Source organism: Bos javanicus, chromosome 15 (assembly GCF_032452875.1).
Source record: "Bos javanicus breed banteng chromosome 15, ARS-OSU_banteng_1.0, whole genome shotgun sequence".
Classification (NCBI taxonomy): domain Eukaryota; kingdom Metazoa; phylum Chordata; class Mammalia; order Artiodactyla; family Bovidae; genus Bos; species Bos javanicus.
In genome coordinates, this window is record NC_083882.1 from 42,741,698 (window position 1) to 42,764,858 (window position 23,161).

At 36.5% G+C, this 23,161-nt stretch overlaps 1 protein-coding gene across 2 annotated transcripts in view; it reads left to right on the top strand.

Annotated features, from left to right (window-relative positions):
- The window catches only part of SBF2 (SET binding factor 2), a 499,008-nt gene that overhangs the window by 259,169 nt on the left and 216,678 nt on the right, over positions 1-23,161 (top strand). For both annotated transcript variants that reach the window (XM_061440817.1, XM_061440818.1), the window contains exons 7-13: positions 8,077-8,209; positions 9,446-9,554; positions 11,801-11,914; positions 14,793-14,870; positions 15,987-16,100; positions 16,631-16,759; positions 21,117-21,215. In XM_061440817.1, coding sequence (XP_061296801.1) covers positions 8,077-8,209; positions 9,446-9,554; positions 11,801-11,914; positions 14,793-14,870; positions 15,987-16,100; positions 16,631-16,759; positions 21,117-21,215 — 776 coding nt within the window. The remainder of the gene's footprint in view (positions 1-8,076; positions 8,210-9,445; positions 9,555-11,800; positions 11,915-14,792; positions 14,871-15,986; positions 16,101-16,630; positions 16,760-21,116; positions 21,216-23,161) is intronic.

Sequence of the window (23,161 nt, forward strand, 5' to 3'; positions counted from 1 at the left end):
CATGACTGAAGCAACTTAGCAGCAAAGCAGAGACATTACTTTGCCAACAAAGGTCTGTCTAGTCAAGGCTATGGTTTTTCCAGTGGTCATGTATGGATGTGAGAGTTGGACTGTGAAGAAAGCTGAGTGCCAAAGAACTGATGCTTTTGAACTGTGGTGTTGGAGAAGACTCTTGAGAGTCCCTTGAACTGCAAGGAGATCCAACCAGTCCATTCTGAAGGACATCAACCCTGGGATTTCTTTGGAAGGAATGATGCTAAAACTGAAACTCCAGTACTTTGGCCACCTCATGCGAAGAGTTGACTCATTGGAAAAGACTCTGTCTGTCAGATGCAGACTCTGTCAGCATCTCTGATGCTGGGAGGGATTGGGGGCAGGAGGAGAAGGGGACTACAGAGAATGAGATGGCTGGATGGCATCACTGACTCCATGGACGTGAATCTGAGTGAACTCTGGGAGTTGGTGATGGACAGGGAGGCCTGGTGTGCTGCGATTCATGGGGTCACAGAGTCAGACACAACTGAGCAACTGAACTGAACTGAATTGAACTGAAGGTTTGGGAAATGAAGGTTTGGAGGACAGGTTGCTTGTTAATTTCCTGTAGTCTGTCTTCTCACTCAGCCATTAGCTCTAGTAAGACAGGAACTGTGACCATTTTATGGGCTAATGCATGCCCCAGGGCTCAGACAGTGTCAGATATATGGTAGGCACACAGTAAATGTTTGTTGAATAAATGAATAATAAAGTCACCTAGAAAGTTAGGGACAACCAAAACAGGAATCCAAGGCTTGGCTCCCCCAAGCTGGGCTCTATCCATTGAACCAGGAAACCTAGATTACAGAGCGAGGCTGCTGCTGTTGTTCAGTCGCTCAGTCATGTCTGATTATTTGCAGCCCCATGAACTGCAGACTGCCAGGCTTCCCTGTCCTTCACCATCTCTTGGAGCTTGCTCAAACTCATATCCATTGAGTCAGTGATGCCATCCAAACATCTTATCCTCTGTTGTCCCCTTCTCCTCCTGCCTTCAGTCTTTTAAAGCATCAGGGTCTTTTCAAATGAGTCAGCTCTTCGCATCAGATGGCCAAAGTATTGGAGCTTCAGCTTCAACATCAGTCCTTCCAGTGAATATTCAGGACTGATTTCCTTTAGAATGGACTGGTTGGATCTCCTTTCAGTCCAAGGGACTCTCAAGAATTCTCCAACACCACAGTTCAAAAGCATCAATTCTTTGGCACTCAGTCTCACATCCATATGTAACTACTGGAAAAACCATAGCCTTGACTAGACGGACCTTTGTAGGCAAAGAAATGTCTCTGCTTTTTAATACACTGTCTAGGTTGGTCATAGCTTTTCTTCCAAGTACTAAGTGTCTGTTAATTTCATGGCTGTGGTCACCGTCCACATTGACTTTGGAGCCCAAGAACATAAAGTCTGTCACTGTTTTCACTGTTTCCCCATCTATTTGCCATGAAGTGATAGGACCGGATACCATGATCTTTGTTTTTTTAATATTTAGTTTTAAGCCAGCTTTTTCACTCTCCTCTTTTGCCTTCATCAAAAGGCTTTTTAATTCCTCTTTGCTTTTTGCAGTAAGGTTGGTGTCATCTGTGTGTCCAACTCTCTGCGACCCCATGGATTGTAGCCCACCAGGCTTTTCTGTCCATGGAATTCTCCAGGCAAGAATACTGAAGTGGATAGCCATTCTTTTCTCCTGCATTGTAGGCAGATTCTTTACCATTTGAGCCATCAGGAAAGCCCCCAATATAAGATTTAGCAAATGAAAAAATGTGTTTATGTCATTAGGATCCAGGGTTTTCACTGGAAAAAGGAACATAGAAATATGTATTGGAGTTAGTTGGGAGACTCTGTGAGAATAGATTGGAACTGAAAGTAATGATATGGACTTGGATTTCTCAAATACATGTATATGGATCTATATGTATGTGTGTGTCTGTCTATATGCATGTATATGTGTTCATATATGTGCATGTATCTACTCTTATCTGTAAAAGTAACCCCAAAACAAAGATACCTTGGCAGAAATAATCTAACATTTACCCTAATACTCTCAATTCTTGATTTTTAAAAGCCATTTCTAATGGAAGGAACCAAGCCTCCTTGGAGAGGTGACTAACTTCAGAGCAGGGACAGAGTAGGTAAAATATGAGCCTGGATTATTTTGTCAAGCTAGAAAGTAAGAAAGAACTTAAAAAAGAAAGGGTTCATATCATAGGGACACAGGAACTAGGTTAAAGGGGTGACCGTTCTAAGTTTAGGACTTAATGGGCACAAACATAGTTAAGATCAGTAATAACTTATAGAATGTTGGAATAAAAAAATAGAAATCCATGAGTCTATACTGATGATGGATATATAAATAAGCAGGTAATGGGGGAATAAGCAACTACTGTGATGACACCAATAATTAGATAACCTGGAAGAATAAATAACTTCCTACCAAAACAGAATAACAAAGAAATAGGAAGTCTGAACAGGACAGTTATTAACAAGGAGATTGAATCAGTAATCAAAAACATCCCTAAAAGAAAAGTCCAGGACCACACAGCTTCACTGGATGAATCCAATGAAAAATTTGAAGAATTAATAGCTGTATATTAGAGATTCTTCTGAAAAACCGAGGAAGTGGGAGCTCTTCCAAAGTCATTTTACAAGGCCAGCATTACCCTAATACCAAAGTCAGACTTGGACATTATGAGAAAAGGAAGCTACAGGTTTAGCATTTTGAATTTAGATGCAAAAATCTTCAACAAAATATTGGCAATCCAAATTCTACAATATGCCTATGTTCTCCTCTAGGAGTTTTATAGTTTCTGGTCTTACGTTTAGATCTTTAATCCATTTTGAGTTTATTTTTGTGTATGGTGTTAGAAAGTGGTCTAGTTTCATTCTTTTACAAGTGGTTGACCAGATTTCCCAACACCACTTGTTAAAGAGATTGTCTTTAATCCATTGTATATTCTTGCCTCCTTTGTCAAAGATAAGGTGTCCATATGTGCGTGGATTTATCTCTGGGCTTTCTATTTTATTCCATTGATCTATATTTCTGTCTTTGTGCCAGTACCATACTGTCTTGATAACTGTGGCTTTGTAGTAGAGCCTGAAGTCAGGTAGGTTGATTCCTCCAGTTCCATTCTTCTTTCTCAAGATCGCTTTGGCTATTCGAGGTTTTTTGTATTTCCATACAAATTGTGAAATTATTTGTTCTAGCTCTGTGAAGAATACTGTTGGTAGCTTGATAGGGATTGCGTTGAATCTATAAATTGCTTTGGGTAGTATACTCATTTTCACTATATTGATTCTTGGTGGGAATGCAAACTAGTACAGCCACTATGGAGAACAGTGTGGAGATTCCTTAAAAAACTGGAAATAGAACTGCCTTATGATCCAGCAATCCCACTGCTGGGCATACACACTGAGGAAACCAGAAGGGAAAGAGACACGTGTACCCCAATGTTCATCGCAGCACTGTTTATAATAGCCAGGACATGGAAGCAACCTAGATGCCCATCAGCAGATGAATGGATAAGAAAGCAGTGGTACATATACACAATGGAGTATTACTCAGCCATTAAAAAGAATACATTTGAATCAGTTCTAATGAGGTGGATGAAACTGGAGCCTATTATACAGAGTGAAGTAAGCCAGAAGGAAAAACATAAATACAGTATACTAACGCATATATATGGAATTTAGAAAGGTGGTAACAATAACCCGGTGTACGAGACAGCAAAAGAGACACTGATGTATAGAACAGTCTTATGGACTCTGTGGGAGAGGGAGAGGGTTGGAAGATTTGGGAGAATGGCATTGAAACATGTAAAATATCATGTAAGAAACGAGTTGCCAGTCCAGGTTCGATGCACGATACTGGATGCTTGGGGCTAGTGCACTGGGACGACCCAGAGGGATGGTATGGGGAGGGAGGAGGGAGGAGGGTTCAGGATGGGGAACACATGTATACCTGTGGCGGATTCATTTCGATATTTGGCAAAACTAATACAATTATGTAAAGTTTAAAAATAAAATAAAATTAGAAAAAAAAATAAAATAAAATAAAAATGTTTTTGGTATTAAAAAAATTAAAATAAAATTTAAAAAAAATAATAAATAAAAAAAGATTTTGATAACCAAATTCTACAATATGGTAAAGGATCATAGAACATGATTGAGTAGGATATAGTCCTTGGGATGATTCAGTAAGCAAATTAATAAATTGTTCTCTTTGAAATGGTTAATTTTATGGTATGTGAATTTCATCTCAATGAAAATAATTTAATGCTGTGGAAATGCTCCATCCTAAGCGACAAAGCACAGCACAGCAAAGAAACAGGACACCTAAATGAAATCATTAAGCTTAGAATGAATCCTGATGGTAGGGGAAAAGTTCCAAAGAATAATTTTGTGTCAGAATGAAACAAAATGAGAATACATATGTAAGATTAGATTTAAAATATTCAGTTAGTCACTCAGTCGTGTCCGACTCTGTGACCCCATAGACTACAGCATGGACTGATTTCCTTTAGGATGGACTGGTAAGATCTCCTTGCAGTCCAAGGGACTCTCAAGAGTCTCCTCCAACACCACAGTTCAAAAGCATCAATTCTTCTGTGCTCAGCTTTCTTTATAGTCCAACTCTCACATCCGTGCATGACTACTGGAAAACCATAGCTTTGACTAGACAGACCTTTGTTGGCAAAGTACTGTCTCTGCTTTTTAATATGCTGTCTAAGTTGGTCATAGCTTTTCTTCCAAGTAGCAAGCATCTTTTAATTTCATGGCTGCAGTTACCCATCTGCAGTGATTTTTGATTAGACTTAAAATATTGCAACATGTTAAATTTGCTGAGGAGGATAACCATACTGTGGTTAAGGAAGATTTCATCTTTATTCTTAGGAAGAACATGCTGACATATTTACTGTACACATCATGAATGTCATGACATTCATGGGTCAGAATTTTCTGACACACGGGTCAGAAAATGTGTGTGTGGTTTTAGAAAGAGGCAGGGCATGCTTACACATAAAGTACAAATGTTAAAGCAAATGGAGCAAAATTCAACATTAGGTGAATCATTGTGAGGGATATTTGGGTGCTCTGTGTACTGTTCTTGCAGCTTTTTTTTAAGCTTTAATTATTTCCAAAGAAAAATATTTAATGTTATCTATTAGGTGGCTCAGTGGTAAAGAATCTGCATACCAGTGCAGGAGACACAAGAGACACCTGTTCAATCCCTGGGTTGCAAAGATCCCCTGCAGAAGGAAATGGCAACCTTCTCCAGTATTCTTGTTTGGGAAATTCCATGGACAGAGGAGCCTGGAGGGCTACAGTCCACAGGGTCACAAGGAGTCCAAAACGACTGAACAACTGAACACACACATGTTATTCAGTTTAATACGTGTGGCATCATAAATATAGTTCAAACTTCTTGCATATGCCACCTCATCCCAGAGATAATACCATCCTTTATTTGGTTCTTTTTATTCCCGGATATATCTTTAGACAGTCTATGTTTGTATTGATATATACCTGAACGGTATATAGTAGCATTTTGTATGGTTTTAAGCAATATATAAATGCTATCATTCTATAGAATCACTTTGTACCATACTTTCCTCACTCAACATTATATTTGGGAGAGTTGTTTATGTTGATATATTAGTACTAGCTCTCTTATTTTCAGGTTGTAAAGGTATCCCCAAAGTCTTAGTGATGTTTTAATCTTAAAGTCACAGGTATAACTGTTATAGACCTACCCTCTACAAAAGCCATATCGCTTGAAAATATTTAAATTTCTTTAATATTTCATTTTATAAATTTTGAATAATAAAATTTTAGTTTTAGTTTTTTGTTTTAGTCAACATTTGCCATCTTCAGTCAGAAGTTTCAGTTCAGATCAGTCGCTCAGTCGTGTCCGACTCTTTGCGACCCCATGAATCGCAGCACACCAGGCCTCCTTGTCCATCACCAGCTCCCAGAGTTCACTCAGATTCACGTCCATCGAGTCAGTGATGCCATCCAGCCATCTCATCCTCTGTCGTCCCCTTCTCCTCCTGCCCCCAAACTCTCCCAGCATCAGAGTCTTTTCCAGTGAGTCAACTCGTCGCATGAGGCAGCCAAAGTACTGGAGTTTCAGCATCATTCCTTCCAAAGAAATCCCAGGGCTGATCTCCTTCAGAATGGACTGGTTGGATCTCCTTGCAGTCCAAGGGACTCTCAAGAGTCTTCTCCAACACCACACTTCAAAAGAATCAATTCTTTGGCGCTCAGCTTTCTTCACAGTCCAACTCTCATATCCATACATGACCACTGGAAAAACCATAGCCTTGACTAGATGGACCTTTGTTGGCAAAGTAATGTCTCTGCTTTTGAATATGCTATCTAGGTTGGTCATAACTTTCCTTCCAAGGAGTAAGCGTCTTTTAATTTCATGGCTGCAGTCACCATCTGCAGTGATTTTGGAGCCCCCAAAAATAAAGTCTGACACTGTTTCCACTGTTTCCCCATCTATTTCCCATGAAGTGATGGGACCAGATGCCATGATCTCAGTTTTCTGAATGTTGAGTTTTAAGCCAACTTTTTTAATCTCTTTCACCTTCATCAAGAGGCTTTTTAGTTCCTCTTCACTTTCTGCTATAAGGGTGGTGTCATCTGCATATCTGAGGTTATTCATATTTCTCCCAGCAATCTTGATTCCAGCTTGTGCTTCTTCCAGCCCAGCATTTCTCATGATGTACTCTGCATATAAGTTAAATAAGCAGGGTGACAATATACTCCTTTTCCTATTTGGAACCAGTCTGTTGTTCCATGTCCAGTTCTAACTGTTGCTTCCTGACCTGCATACAAATTTCTCAAGAGGCAGGTCAGGTGGTCTGGTATTCCCATCTCTTTCAGAATTTTCCATAGTTTATTGTGATCCACACAGTCAAAGGCTTTGGCATAGTCAATAAAGAAGAAATAGATGTTTTTCTGGAACTCTCTTGCTTTTTCCATGATCCAGCGGATGTTGGCAATTTGGTCTCTGGTTCCTCTGCCTTTTCTAAAACCAGCTTGAACAACTGGAAGTTCACAGTTCATGTATTAACTTTTAGTAAATTAAACTAAAATTTTACTATAATTTATTATTCATTCTTATATTTGGGATGTATCCCCTTTTTTCATTGTTTAAATACTTCTGCAATGTTCCTTTTTGTACCTTATCTTCTTGGGTACACATATAGAAACACATGAAAGTTTCTATAATAAATAACTCAAAATGGAATTATTAGAATTACTGCATTTACTAGATACCAGGGTATGTGCATGTGCATCTTAACTTTATTTATATTCATCACAGCAGTGTATATGATAATCCCTTTCCCTACCATCTTCATAAAAACTTAGAATTGTCAAACTCTAGTTTTGGCTATTGTAGTAGGTTTAAAATCATACCTCCTGAATTTTTGAGTTTGAATTTTTCTGATTATTAAAAGTGTTGCAGCTTCTTTTCATGTTAATCAGCCATTTTGATTTCCTCTTATGTAAATTATAAATTCATATTATTCTCCTATGTTGCTTTTTCCTTGCTTGTAGAGGAGATTTTTTTTTAAATTATCAACTATATGCTATTTCCATGAATTAGAGAAAGGGTGATGTAAAAAGTTGGAAAAAAGATATACTAGGAAAATTTCAACAACAAAACTGGTTTGGTTATGTTAAAATCAGACAAATTAACTTTAAAAGGGAAAAAAGTTGTTAGAACAAGGCCAAGCATCTAAGATAGAAATTTATGTACAGACCTTGGAGATGAAGTTGAAAAGAAGGTAATAGTATATTTCCAATTAACTAATATAGTCAATGAGTGTACGCTGATTTGAAGAATAAGAGAAACAAAACTGAAAGTTTGGGAAAACAAATACCCATAGGCTCTTTGGAATTCATAGTTTAACTAAATATTTTTCTTCAGAGATTTTTTTAAGTATTGGCTTTTTCATTCCATGTAATTCTAAGGCTATGTTTCTTGGCAGCACATAATAAAATTTAATGCATTTGGTAAGCATTTGCTCTTTGTGTTTTCAGGAATTCAGAATGTCCTCAGCCTCTTTTGTGCGGTCCTTACAGAAAATAAGGTTCTCTTCCACTCTGCAAGTTTCCAGAGACTTAGTGATGCTTGTAGAGCCCTGGAGTCATTAATGTTTCCTCTTAAATATAGGTGAGGGTTTTTATTTGGTGTTTTTATTTATTCCCAGATTATGCATTACTTATCAGTGATCAATCAAAACATCATTTCACAACAGTTTTGAACAACAAGAGCATATTTTACAAAGTTATGCTGTTATAAGAGTCATGATTCTGATAGAAATCTAGCCTGGAATTTGGAACTTTTCCAAGTTGCCTATTATTGAGTGTTGATTCCTTTCATGAAAAAGTAATCAATTTGAATAGTATTGTCAGCAACATTTAATTCCCTTTGAATATAGTTGGAGATAAAAGTCTTAAGATAGTACTGATTATTTAATATTAAGAAATTGTTAATTCAGGCAGTTATAGTGGTATTATAGTTTTACTTTTAAAAGAGCCCTTACCTTTTTTAGATATATACTGAAGTATTTATGTATACCTGATATGGTATCTGGGATTTGCTCCAAATAATGTGGTAGGAAAAAGAACAAAAATGGGTAGAAATATATATGTGACCATGCATTGGTGATTGTCAAAGCTGATTAAATACGTGAGGCTTTATCTTTCTTTTTTCCCCTCTCTTTTGGGGGCAGAGAAGGATGTTATTTTTTTTTTTGTAATACAAAGTATAAAGGAAAACAGTGATGACTGAGAGTGCTGTAAGTACAATATTTTATTCTGATTTTTTTTTATCAATTTGTTAGTCACAGTGACCTAGAAAAAATATAGTCTACAGATTTTATTAAAAATATTTTTTAACCTGTGTGCTTTTTTTAAACCTCCAGATAAGAGAGCATTCTAAACTTTAATTTTGTACCTTGCCATCCTTACCAAATATAAAAATCAAATAGAGAAAATGGAACTCAAATGATTGTTTTATATAGAGAAATATATTATCACCAGTATGTGGGTGGTGAGGGTATTCCATCAGGAAGTCAGTGTTACCAACTGATGTCAGATCTCTATGTTAAGGAAAAATTCTTTCAAGCAAGTTTGAAAAACTTAAAGAGATTGCTTGCCTAGAGGGGTAAGGGATAAGAAAGCTGCCCTGCTTACTTCATATCTTCTTATATCAGATCATACATTTCACATGAAGAATTTTTGAAATCTTTTTTCTCCCAAGAATTTAATATTAACAACTCTGAGAATATTATTGATAATTTCTAAACACAGATAATCTGAAATTCACAAAGTATAAAAATGAAAGAAAGGTATGTTGTATTATGGAAGAACAAATATTTCTCATATGTATTTCTATTATTTCTAGTTACCCTTATATTCCTATTCTCCCGGCTCAGCTCCTGGAAGTTCTGAGTTCCCCGACGCCTTTCATTATTGGAGTACATTCTGTCTTTAAAACTGATGTTCATGAACTTGTAAGTATTCATCTTTAAATGGCTAGTTATTGAGATCAGAGGTTTCTTACATTTCTTTGAGTCCTGCCTGCCTGCTAAGTCGCTTCAGTCGTGTCCAACTCTGTGCGACCCCATGAACTGTAGCTTGCTGGGTTCCTCTGTTTGTGGGATTCTCCAGGCAAGAATCCTGGAGTGAGTTGCCGTGACCTCAGTCCTATAGCACTTCAACTAATTACTATTTTCAAATCTGTTCCATTCCCAATAGAAAAGATTGGCTGGAAGCACAGCATCATTAAAAAACCTAAATACATTAATATTTCCTTACAGCAAGTAAAGGAGATTTATAAAATGAATTCACTAATCTTTTAAAATGTCCCTCTTTTGGCATATTAAGTTTATCTTTCTATTTCTTCATTTCGCATATGAGAAAGGAAGATAAAATTATCCATTTTTAGCAGTCTATTTATGCTTTTATTGTGAGTGCTTTAATTTATTCATCTTTTGAAATGAGGTCTGTGATAATGCTACCCACTCCAGTATTCTGGCCTGGAGAATTCCATGGACCGTATGGTCCATGGGTACACAGAGTCAGACACAACTGAGCTACTTTCACTTTTTCACTTGCAAAAAGCAAAAAGCATTTGCAAAGGAATGAAGGGTTTTGGAGGAATACAAGTTTATTGTGAGCTCCCCCCAACTTCTGCCCCCAGATTATTCTGTTCTTAATACTAAATGGAAATACTAAAGGAGAGAAAGTAATACTCTGTATTCAACCAGCTCTTATTCAACCAGTTTAATAAGTAAACTTATTAAAAATAAGTTTTCTTCTCTGTAGTGTGCTTTAAGAAGGACTGTAACAAAATTGAACTTCATAGAAGGACATTTAGGATGTCAAGAGTTTAGAAACCATGTTCTTTGAGGGCCTAAGAAAATTTTCACAGGTAATAACCTAATGTTATTTGATAGCTAAAGATATATATTTAAGTAGCTGTCTTAGAAAGAAGGGGTAGACGCTGAAATAGAATCAGTGGGTATAGTGGGATATAGAAACAATTTTCTGCTCAGTCTAAGAGTTTTCAAGTAAATAGAGCTGCCCGGTATAATGAATGTGTCTCCTTATGTGAAGAGTAGTCCAAGTAGAGTGCAAAGACAGATTGCATTACAGTTTTCAGGGAGTTTAAGAAAAATTCTTCATTGAAAGGTTGGGTTATATGACATCTGTGATTCACAAATCCTAAAGAGTTTGTTATTCTAATTTTATTTTAGTTATAAATGCCAGTGAAGAGGTAAGCTCTGTAGGTACTTTTGTATAATTACAATTGTAATCAAATCATAATTGTCATTTAAACTGACAGAAGACCATCGCACATTGCAGTTATAAACAGGACCCTCATTCTTTTTTCTGACTTTATATATGGATATCTGGTTCCTTTTTAACTTTGATATCAACATACAAAAATACCTATAAATGCATAAACATTAAGTGAAACCTCATTAGTACTAATTAAAAACACACTCATCAGGTTTGTAGACAGTTTTTTTCCCAGTAAATAAAAACAGTCTGTGGAAGTTAGACAAACCAAATATTGACAAAAGTGAATTTCTTAACTTTTCATTGAATAAATTAGAATTAATTTTAATCCTGTTAGCAACATAATACCTTCAATCATTTTGACTGGTTTCTCTATTACATTTTTCATGTTATTTTAAAATAGATTTTGTAAATGCTAAAAATTAGTGATTTGGCTACCTAAACAGTACTGTTTTGATGTATACTAGTTGCTTTGCTTGTTAACTCTTATGATTACTATGTTATTTAGGATATGGCTGAACTGCTATAATAAAGCATACAAAATGCAATGGCTTAAACAAAATGGAATTTTATTTAACACTCATGCAGCAGTTTGTAGAAGTGTTCCATTATGTCAGACCAGTTTGTTCCATGAACTCATTCAAGAAAGGACCATGCTTGTTTGCTTCTTGTTTCTCCGCTAGAATCCACTTAGGCATTGTCATCCTCTGAATGTGTTCAAGATTGTGTTGTTAGTTCAGTTTCAGCGATGGTAAGAGGAAAGAAAGCATAGGAGGGCCTGACTGGACCTCTGTTTTGAATGCCTGAAAATGTGCACATCACTTTTCTCGCTCCATTAGCAGAAACTTGGTCATATGCCACATCTAATTTCAGAGGAAACTGGGAAATATACAGTAGCTGAAAATCAATCTAAAAAGACATTTTATTAATTATATATTCTTTTTATCTTCTTCAGTTAGATGTAATCATAGCTGACTTGGATGGAGGCACTATTAAAATTCCTGAATGTATTCACCTCTCTTCCCTTCCGGAACCACTTCTACAACAGACTCAAGCAGCTCTTTCTTTGGTATGATATATTCTTTCTTAATTTACTTAATTTCTTGAAGTATTTTTCTCTTGATTTAAATCTAAACTAAGGTAATTGGACATCATTCATTGACAGTGTAATTACTTAAAAACGAGAGTTATATGTTTTTAAAATATATAGATGTATTCTCATATAGTGTTGGAATAGGATAATTTACAAAATATTATCTAAAGAGTATACTTTGAATCCTAAGTGAATATTTGTTCTAGGTATTAGAAACACACCTCTGAAAATAAGACCAGACTATGCCTCAAAATCCTTGATTCTCCTGACTTCCCTCATTATAAGCTAGCACCTGTCCCCTTTCCTTCACCTTTCTTAATGACATCTCACTTCTCTTTGGTAGATGTGCTTCTTGCAAAGCAGTGCGATAAGGACTGGCCAGTGTTTCCAGCTTACTACGAAAAGATGTAATTTATTGATAAATGTCTAGTATTCTGTGCATTGAAGCTGTAAGAAATCTTGTGATCTGAGTGTTTCTCATTGAAGCAAATTTATTTTTTGTCAACCTTTGTTTATTTTTAAAAGCACAAGGCACAGTATTGTATTTTACCAACATTTTAGTTGCCCACTTACCCATCATCAGAAATTTGAAACTTAGAAATTCTTCATTCCCTTTCAAGCTATTACTAAAATTAAGGCTTTCATATTCTTCTTGAATGGTATTCCAGTCTGAGCTGTTTAAAATCTTTTTCCCCCTTAAATAGGAACTTAGATAGGAACTCAGAAGTCTAGGATTACCAAGAGGGGTTTTATTTTCAGAAATTTCCCAATTTGTGTTGGTCCTTGTGTTGTTATAGTGGTATGTGGGATGGGAACTCTTAGAGAAGACTGACTTGTTCCCACTATAATTTGTAATCTGGAATACCAGGTGTGATAGAGTAAAAAGCATACTAGGTTAGAACTTAGGAGACCTAAATTCCAGTCAGCATCCTGCCACTGGGTATTTTTGAGCAAATCACATTCCATCCTCTGTTTCCTAGTCTTTATTAGTAGGATGAATGTTTTATACAAAGGATGACAAATACCTCTTTCCCAGAGTGAAGAATGGAGATGATTTGGGGTGGTATGTGGCAACTTTTAAATTTTAATAATTATGTATTTGTTATAATGTTTATTTTATTAAAAATAGCATACAAAACCTGTGATTTCACAGATGATATCATCTAAGAAAATTTACTAGATTTAAAGAGATGAGTTGATTTAAAGACATTTCAAAGAAAAATATTAGCTAAACAATTGCACCGGCGGTATATGGATATAGCAAAAGCTAAGACCGTAGTATTTGAGTGGCTGAAAAAGTTTTATGTTTCTAGAAATATTAAATAAGTTTAAAAATATTAATGTACATTTACTTAATGATAGTTTTACTTATTCAGGGATTAAGTCCCAAAATTAACAAAGGTTAAGATTTTAGTTCTTGTCAGTGGCTTTTGGTAGAGGTTTTGCTGCACCCTGTTAAACCTTAACCTTCAACACTTGTGCCACCAAACTTGACAATGAGTAAAATTCAGAGTTGGTGGAACTGAGTATGTCTATTTATGCAGTTTTCAAACACTTTGTTGGATCATATACTACAGTGTACATAAGTGTATAAGACTAAAAAGATATCATATTTGATGGACTGTGTGGGAGATTTGACATACAAGTATGTCAGCTTCATTTGGTCAGTAAATAATTATAATCTGATGGTTACACAGTGTAATAATCAGGGACATTTTTATAGACATGAAGATGTTATTATACTGTGATAATGATTTGATGACTAGATTATAAATATTATTGATATTTTGGTGTCTTTCATAAGTATTGTTTTGAGCTTTTTGGTCTATAATACCAAATCTTCAGTATTTGAAAGTGATTCTGCAAAGACAAAAATTTGCTGCTTACGGATGCAGAATTATTTTCCCTGTGTAAGCCCTGCATGGATATGTCTTTCCCACGTGCCCCCTCAGCCTGCCTTCCTTTAAAGCCTAACACAAATGTTGCCTTCTTTTTTTGACTTTCTCTAGGTTGAATTAATTATACTTTATATTCACATATTATTATTTTATGTATTTGTAATACTTGTCACATTGTGTTATACTGTCACCCCTCTGGACTGGGAGGTTCACAAACTTATTCTGTTTCTTCTCAGTATTTTAATTAATTAATTTTTAATTATATTTAAAAAACATAAAAATAAATGCTTTAGATTTTCAACTGTATAGATAAATAGCTCTGCCCTAGACCATTCTCTCTCAGAGGTGACTACTATTTTATATTTTAGTGTGTATTTCAGAACTTTACATTTTCATTTATATGTTTATCATATAAATGAAATATATGTATATGATATATACTACTATATATAGTAGTAGCTTGGTATTTGGCTGGTAATACTGGTAGCTCGGTATTCAGCTTCCCTGTCAGCTCAGCTGGTGAAGAATCTGCCTGCAATGCAGGAGACCCCAGTTTGATTCTCAGGTCAGGAAGATCCCCTGGAGGAGGGATAGGCTACCCACTCCAGTATTCTTGGGCTTCCCTTGGTGGCTCAGCTGGTAAAGAATCCACCTGCAATGTGGGAGACCTGGGTTCAATCCCTGGGTTGGGAAGATCCCCTGGAGAAGGGATCGGCTATATTCAAATAAATGAAACCAAACTATGTGTGTTTCCCTGTAACGGGTATTTTAATTGAATATTTTTTTCTTGAATATCTTTTCGCATAGTACATGCAGAGCTGCCTCAGCTAATGTATTTCATGGAGGGAATGAATATATTGTAATTCACATACTGAGACTGTTTCATCTTAATGCCACCAGTAGATCAAATAATAGGTTTTATTGGTATTTTACATAACAGAGCTTCTTTGCTTTAGATTCTACACCCAGATTTGGAAGTAGCAGATCATGCTTTTCCCCCTCCACGAACAGCTTTATCCCACTCAAAAATGCTGGTAAGAAGTTTAATATTTAAGATTGATGTTTTTAAAAAGAGTTTCTTTTTTTTGTATGTTTTTCAAAGAAGCTGAGTATAGTGAGAGTTAGATGGACAGCCTAGTAAATGTGTGCCAAATTAGAAATTAGGAGAATTGCCACTGATTGACCTTGTGACCTCCTGAAGGGGAAGCCACAGGCAGTACATTGATTGGGAGAGGAGTAGGCTAAGACTGTTTCTCTGAGGAGGCATGACTAAGTATGGGACAAAAAAATCAGAACTTAGATTAGAGCCTGAAAAGTTGTGCCAAGCATCAAATCGAAAGGGTCAGGCAAGGATAAAAAAGAGAAGCTTATAAAAAATGGAAACAGAGGTCGTTGGTCACAGGAGAAAATCAAGTTTGAGTGAGTGGATAAATGTAGCTCCAATTGAAAGTCATAAAAGAGTGACTATACAGCAGAGACCCCTTTTTTATTTTGATCAGTGCATTTCTTAGTGATGAACTTTGCGGCCAGTATGGAAAGTTATAGAACTGCATACCTTTGATGAGTTATGAAGCATTTTCAACTATTTCTTCATCTATTAAATAAGGGATTGACTAAATCTGAGAGTTTCCTTAGAGTTCTAAAACTATGATTTTTTAAAAATCTGAATTATCAAAACAGACTTTTAAGTTATATTTTATATTAATGTAAGAATAGATTTGTAGAACTAGTATAAACTTTGGAATAATATCATAAGCTTTTAAAATAGTCTTGAGTTTTTTCTTTTGTATTGTAACAGTAATTCTTTTGATGGAGATAAAAATCAAATGTCTTGGGAAATATGCCCTTCTCTAACATGGTGAAAGCAGAGCCTCTCTGATTTATGTTTTTTTCTGAGAGGAAAATTGGAGGTACTAGAGGAAAGTTTTACTAGGTTCAGTTTTTAAAGGAACTATTTAACGGCCTACACTGTCCAACCGTGGCACAGACTAGATGCCCACTACTTAGTTCTGCTACAAATGAGACTTCTGCATAGGAAGCACAGATTTATTAAATAATCTCTTAGGTTCTTTACAACTGTCTAATTTGTGATTTTTCTTTTCTTTTTTAAGAAATTCAGTTATCTAACATGTTTCTTCTTATATTTTCAGGATAAGGAAGTGCGTGCAGTTTTTCTTAGATTATTTGCACAACTTTTCCAAGGATATAGATCATGCTTACAGCTTATAAGAATTCACGCAGAACCAGTAATACATTTTCACAAGGTAAGATCTAATACCATACTGTATCTGTCCAAAATGTAAACTCTAATTTAATTAAAAGAACTTGGCAGTCTTTTTCTAGCCATGTATTTTGAGTTTAATCTATCACATTTGTTTATTTAATATCTCTGCTTTGTGTGGCTAGTTGATAATTTTTTTCTTTTTTAATTATTTTTCTTGGAATGTAGTTGATTTACAGTGTTGTGTTGGTGTCAGGTGTCTGATAATTTTTAATAATACTGTGGAACTGATATATTTTCCTTTAGAATATGTTAACTTTAAATTGATTTTTTTTTAAATTGAGGTTATTTCTGATTTCCACTCCTGCTTTACAGACAGGTTCATTTTTATTCAATACATGTAGTATTTCAGGTATCAAAGCCCTTCTAGAGAGAAATGTATTTTATGACAACATACTTATGTATGAAGACGTTTATTCAGGCTTTGATCTTTCTAGTATGTTTCTGTTTTGACCATTCATTCATCCATTGCTAAGTGATAAGTTATTCATTTCACATTGTTTTTCTTTACAGACAGCTTTCTTGGGACAGCGTGGTCTAGTTGAGAATGATTTCCTCACTAAAGTTCTCAATGGAATGGCATTTGCAGGTTTTGTTTCAGAAAGAGGTCCTCCCTATAGATCCTGTGATCTCTTTGATGAGGTATACTTATTATCAAATGAATTCATTATTTACAGACAAAATTAGTAGCTAAAAGTAGAGAAGCAGTGTTTTAAACATTTAATTAAGATAAAAAAATATCTATTGTATGTATCAGATCTTGGTGTTTATAATGTGGATTAGAAAAAATATAATTATAGGATGTCTCAGAAGTAAAATACATAGAAATTTTGAACAACTGAATACTTTTTTGGCTTGTGGGATCTTAGTTCCCCAACCAGGGATCAAACCTGTGTTGGAAGCTCAGAGGCCTAACTATTGGACCACCAGGAAATTTCCTTGAATAATTGAATTTTAAATGGTTGATTAAAATCTTTTTGAAAAATTGACAGTGATTGTATAAGTAGAACTTACTAGTTTTATAGAGAGAAAGGTCTAAGTTTAATGTATAAATATGTTATTTCAAACTGTTATTACATTAAATCTGTGTCCTAGAGCCATAGTTTAACTAAGCCATTCTTTTTTATTTATTTATTTATTTTTTGGTTATCTTTATTTTAATCAAAGCTTGGAAAATAAAGTAAGGAGGCCACAATTTCAGTTTCTCCATAAAAGAACCACAAATCAGGGTGTTTTCTTAAGTACTAATCCTTGGAAAATATAGCAAATTTCAAGTAAGAATTAGCACCTTCTTTGCATTTAGCTAAGCCATTCTTAACTAATGCTGATTTTTTTCTGGCATTTGTGTAGCTTCTTTGAAAGTGAAAGTCGCTAAGTGGTGTCCAACTCTTTGTGACCCCATCAATTATACAGTCCATGGAATTCTCCAGACCAGAATACTGGAGCCCTTCCCTTCAAGAATCCCATGGAGGGAGGAGCCTGGTAGGCTATAGTCCATGGGGTCGCAAGGAGTCGGACATGATTGAGCGACTTCACATTCACTTGGGCTTCCCTGGTGGCTCAGAGGTTAAAGCATCTGCCTGCAATGCGGGAGACCTAGGTTCAGTCCCTGGGTTGGGAAGATCCCCTGGAGAAGGAAATGGCAACCCACTCCAGTATTCTTGCCTGGAGAATCCCATGGACTGAGGAGCCCGGTGGGCTACAGTCCACAGGGTCGCAAAGAGTCCTGAGCGACTTCACTTTCACTTTCCCTTCTCCAAGGGATCTTCCCAACCCAGAGCTCGTATTTCCTTTAGGAGATAATAAATATATGAAAGGCAGATTTAGTCTCTATGTTCAAGGAATTAGTCTTTTGTTCCAGGAATTGGCCATATAAAGGAAAAGTTTGAGCAGATGCAACTCAAAATAAGGATGCTATTTTGTGTTACTTTTGATTTTTCTTATTGTGATGCATCTTTCCATTTATCATTAACTATGTTCATAGAAGCCCATTCTGATAGATAGAACAATGACTCTTACTCCCATTTAAACTTCTGGAAGAGCATTATGTTAGAACCAAGAAATGTAGAAGTTCTCAGAAGTCTGTAAAAGAAGACCACTCCTAGTACCTAGAGTAATGGAGAATAGTAACAGTGACCCTATTACGCTGCTGGTTGTTGTTGTCGTTCAGTCACTGTGTCCGACTCTTTGAAACCCCATGGACTACAGCACACCAGGCACCTTTTTCCTCCACTATCTCCCAGAGTTTGCTCAAGTTCATACCCATTGAGTTGGTGATGCTATCTAACCATCTCATCCTCTGCTGCCCCGTTCTTCTTTTGCCTTCAATCTTTCCCAGCATCAGGGTCTTTTCCAGTGAGTTGGCTCTTCAAGTGATGTGGCCAAAGTATTGGAGCTTCAGCCTCAGCAACAGTCCTTCCAATGCATATTCAGGGTTGATTTCATTTGGAATTGACTGGTTTGATCTCCTTGCAGTCCAAGGAACTCTCACAAGTTCTCCAACACCATAGTTAAAAAGCATCGGTTCTCCGGTGCTTAGCCTTCTTTACTCAGACGGTAAAGCGTCTGCCTGCAATGCGGGAGACCTGGGTTCAATCCCTGGGTTGGGAAGATCCTCTGGAGAAGGAAATGACAGCCCACTCCAGTATTCTTGCCTGGAAAATTCCACGGACTAAGGAGCCTGGTAGGCTATAGTCGGGGTCTCAAAGAGTCGGACACGACTGAGTGACTTCACTTTCACTTTAGCCTTCTCTATGTTCCAACTCTCGCATCTATATGTGACTTCTGGAAAAACCGTAGCTTTGACTATATGGACTTTTGTTGCTACTGGTGGTTTTATTTCATACAGGTTTTATTTCATAACCTTTGTTTAGAGAAGGGTCTTTTATTCTCTGTAAAGATAGTTAAGTAAAGTCAGAATAAAAGAAAAGGTACATGTTTTAGTTCTGAGTATGGAGATCTATACCAAATGCTTTACTTAATAATAATACAAAACATGTGAAGATCTCGGAGAGAGTGCCCTGAGGTGGACAGTTTTTTCTGATCACTTATTGATCTCTGATTCTCTAATATGATTGATCATTGATTACCTAATACTAACATATATCACCCTTTAGATCTTGAACTAAGTAACTGATATATAATGATTTATGTGGATGAATTAGGTGCTCCCCAAGGTCCTTTCTAGCACCTACATTTTATTAGTCTCAAGCATTTGAAATAGTAACTTGGGTTTATGTACCCTTTTTCTTTCTATACAAATTCTTTTAGTGATACTTTCTCTCAGCTTCATTACAACTAATAAGTCAGATCGATTACTTCCAGAAAACTTGCTTGCCAGCTTGCCACAGACTCTATTTTTATAAGTGCTTCCCTTGCCCTTATAAAGAGAGAAAGTGCTCTCTTTCTCCTTTTCTGTCCATTTTTCATACTCTGCTCATATCTCACCACCTCCTACAGACTTGCCCCAAGTAGATGACTCTGAAAGCCACCAGTCAGCATTAAGCTGTATTTTATGTCTCTAACTTTATATGACAACTTATCTTTTATTATGTACATTTATATACACAACACACACACAGAAGTCGCTCAGTCATGTCTGACTCTTTGCGACCCATGGATTGTAGCCCACCAGGCTCCTCGGTCCATGGGATTTTCCAGGCATGAATACTGGAGTGGGTTGCCGTTTCCTTCTCCAGGGGATCTTCCTGACCCAGGGATCGAACCCAGGTCTCCCGCATTGCAGGCAGACGCTTTACCGTCTGAGCTACCAGGGAAGTCCATATACACAACAGATACGTATATATATATTCTTCACATTGAAAACAATAATACTGCAAGGACCTGTCCAAGATTCCTAGTAGACTAATTCCTGTTAGTCTCCCCTTAGTGTTCATCTACTTCTTTGTTCAGTCTACAGTGATGATTTTTAATGTCTTATTAATGTTATTACTTGAAAGCCAGTTACTCCTGTATATACTTCTGTCAAGGGCCTAAAAGAAATGAGACCTCAGACGTAAGTAATTTCTTCTTCTATTCTCTTCGGCCACTTAATTGGCTTGCAGGGGAATGTGCTTTTAGGAAAATTGCATTTGCTCTTGCCTTGTTTTCATTTGGCTGAGGGCAGCCTGCCACACACAAGGCTTATGGAGCTTTGAGCAGTTTTGAGCACTGTCTGTTGTCTTATCCACAGACAGCCATCAAATAGACCTGTTAGAAGGAAAGAAGCATTTGACTTTCTTTGGATATCCTTCTGAATGCTGGCCTACAATAGCTGGAGTCATAGTTTTATATGTCTGTCTGCTCCCGTGAATCTATTAGTTGCTAGAATGAAAATCCCTATATTATACCCTTTAAAAAAATCCATCTATTTACTTCTTCCTCCTACCTCATTTTTTCCTGTCAATACTCTTTGCTCCACTCCAAGTGTACACACTAACATGGTTCTTCCAGTAAATCAGTTGGTAAGGAAATGGATCAGATGTTCTATAATTTGAGAACTAGAAGGAGCCTTAAGGTCATCTTGTTCTTAATCTTATTTTAGAGATGAAAAAACTGCATTTCAGGAGTCTTAGTGACTTGTTTCAAATCACGCTGTTAGCAGAACTAGGACTAGAGTGACCCAACTTGAACATTTACTTCATATTTTGTGAGTTAGGGAAATGTTTGGAGACTTTCTGACTGTCTGAAATTCTCTGAGTGAGAGAATTCTTTGAGCGAGGCCTGCAGAATGAGAGAATCTCATTGAGTTCCAAAAATAATGACTTTCCCAAGAAAAAACAGGACCTGAATCATCAGAGAGAGAGACCACCAGAACATTCAAGGACTTGATTAACTCTAGAATAGAAGTGAAACCCAGTAAAAATATAAAATACTTTGTTTTAATAATAATATACATATTGTATGCTTTTTAGTTTGCAAATTGTGTGAAATTATCACATGGTTTGCTAATTCAGCATATTTTACAGTTGATACTTTATCATTTGATTCTTTTTCCAAGGTGGTAGCTTTTGAAGTAGAGCGAATTAAAGTTGAAGAAAATAACCCAATGAAGATGATAAAGCATGTCAGAGAACTTGCTGAGCAACTATTTAAAAATGTACGTAAGTATATTTATGTAGATAGTCATTAATTTTAAAAGTATTAATAAAGTATTTTCTTTGAAAAATTCAAAAGCTTCATATTCCTAGTGATGATCTTTTTTGATCTGATTTAAAACCCTTGAGACTATGAGTTCCAAAATATTAAAGTTGGTACTGTGCATCAAAATAGACCTCATTTTTCAAAGTGATTTTCCTGTCAATTGATACATTATGAAAACATATTAGTCCCAGTTTTCCAGTTTATCATTTGCCTTCATTGTGATTTTCATTTGGATCTCTGTCTTCTTAAGAGCATATTGAATATTTTTGAGATGTAACAATTAGACTCATGGAGACCACAACTACCTGGGACAGATTTGACCGATGTATTCTGCTTTAGCTTGGTACAGTGACTGTCCACTGTATTGTGAAAAACTTCGAGGTGCATTGCTTTGAATATACAGGAATGAAAAGCTTAAAGAAAGAAAACTGTCAGGTTCCATACAAACTCAAGGGTGAAAGTATTCCCTGATAAAGAAACGCAGTAAGTTAAAGACTGGAATGTGTTCAAGTCTGTATTTGGATACCAGGAGAGAAGAGAAGATGCACACAGAAAAGTGGATACTGGCTAATGTGGATACTGGCTTATTTCTCCTGCATGCGAAGATTTTCAGGGTTGAATCTTTTTACTAAAAAAAGGAAAATAAATGAGAAGTATTGTCTTCCAGTGTAAAGTTGAGGGGAGATGTATCTTAAAGAAAATATAGTTAAGAAGGATTTGGGATCAGTATCCTAATATTGCTTCAGTTCAGTTCAGTCGCTCAGTCATGTCCGACTCTTTGTGACCCCATGAACTGCAGCACGCCAGGCCTCCCTGTCCATCACCAACTCCCAGAGTCCATCCAAACCCATGTCCGTTGAGTCGGTGATGCTATCCAACCATCTCATCCTCTGTTGTCCCCTTCTCCTCCTGCCCTCAATCTTTCCCAGCATCAGGGTCTTTTCAAGTGAGTCAGCTCTTCGCATCAGGTGACCAAAGTACTGGAGTTCCAGCTTCAACATCAGTCCTTCCAATGAACACCCAGGACTCATCTCCTTTAGGATGGACTGGTTGAATCTCCTTTGCAGTCCAAGGGACTCTCAAGAGTCTTCTCCAGCACCACAGTTCCAAAGCATCAATTCTTTAGCACTCAGATTTCTTTATAGTCCAACTCTCACTTCCATACGTGACCTCTGGAAAAACCATAACCTTGACTAGATGGCCCTTTTTTAGCAAAGTAATGTCTCTGCTTTTTAATATGCTTTCTAGGTTGGTCATAACTTTCCTTCCAAGGAGTAAGCATCTTTTAATTTCCTGGCTGCAACCACCATCTGCAGTGATTTTGGAGCCCAGAAAAATAAAGTTAGCCACTGTTTCCACTGTTTCCCCATCTGTTTGCCAGTGATGGGACCGGATGCCATGATCTTAGTTTTCTGAATGTTGAGCTTTAAGCCAGCCTTTTCACTCTCCTCTTTCACTTTCATCAAGAGGCTCTTTAGTTCTCTGCATATCTGAGGTTATTGATATTTCTCCCGGCAATCTTGATTCCAGCTTGTGCTTCTTCCAGCCCAGCGTTTCTTATGATGTACTCTGCATATAAGTTAAATAAGCAGGGTGACAGTATACAGCCTTGATGTATTCCTTTTCCTATTTGGAACCAGTCTGTTCCATGTCCAGTTCTAACTGTTGTTTCCTGACCTGCATATAGGTTTCTCAAGAAGCAGGTCAGGTAGTGTGGTAGTCCCATCTCTTTCAGAATTTTCCACAGTTTATTGTGATCCACACAGTCAAAGGCTTTGGCATAGTCAATAAAGCAGAAATAGATGTTTTTCTGGAACTCTCTTACTTTTTCGATGATCCAGTGGATGTTGACGATTTGATCTCTGGTTCCTCTGCCTTTTCTAAAACCAGTTTGAACATCTG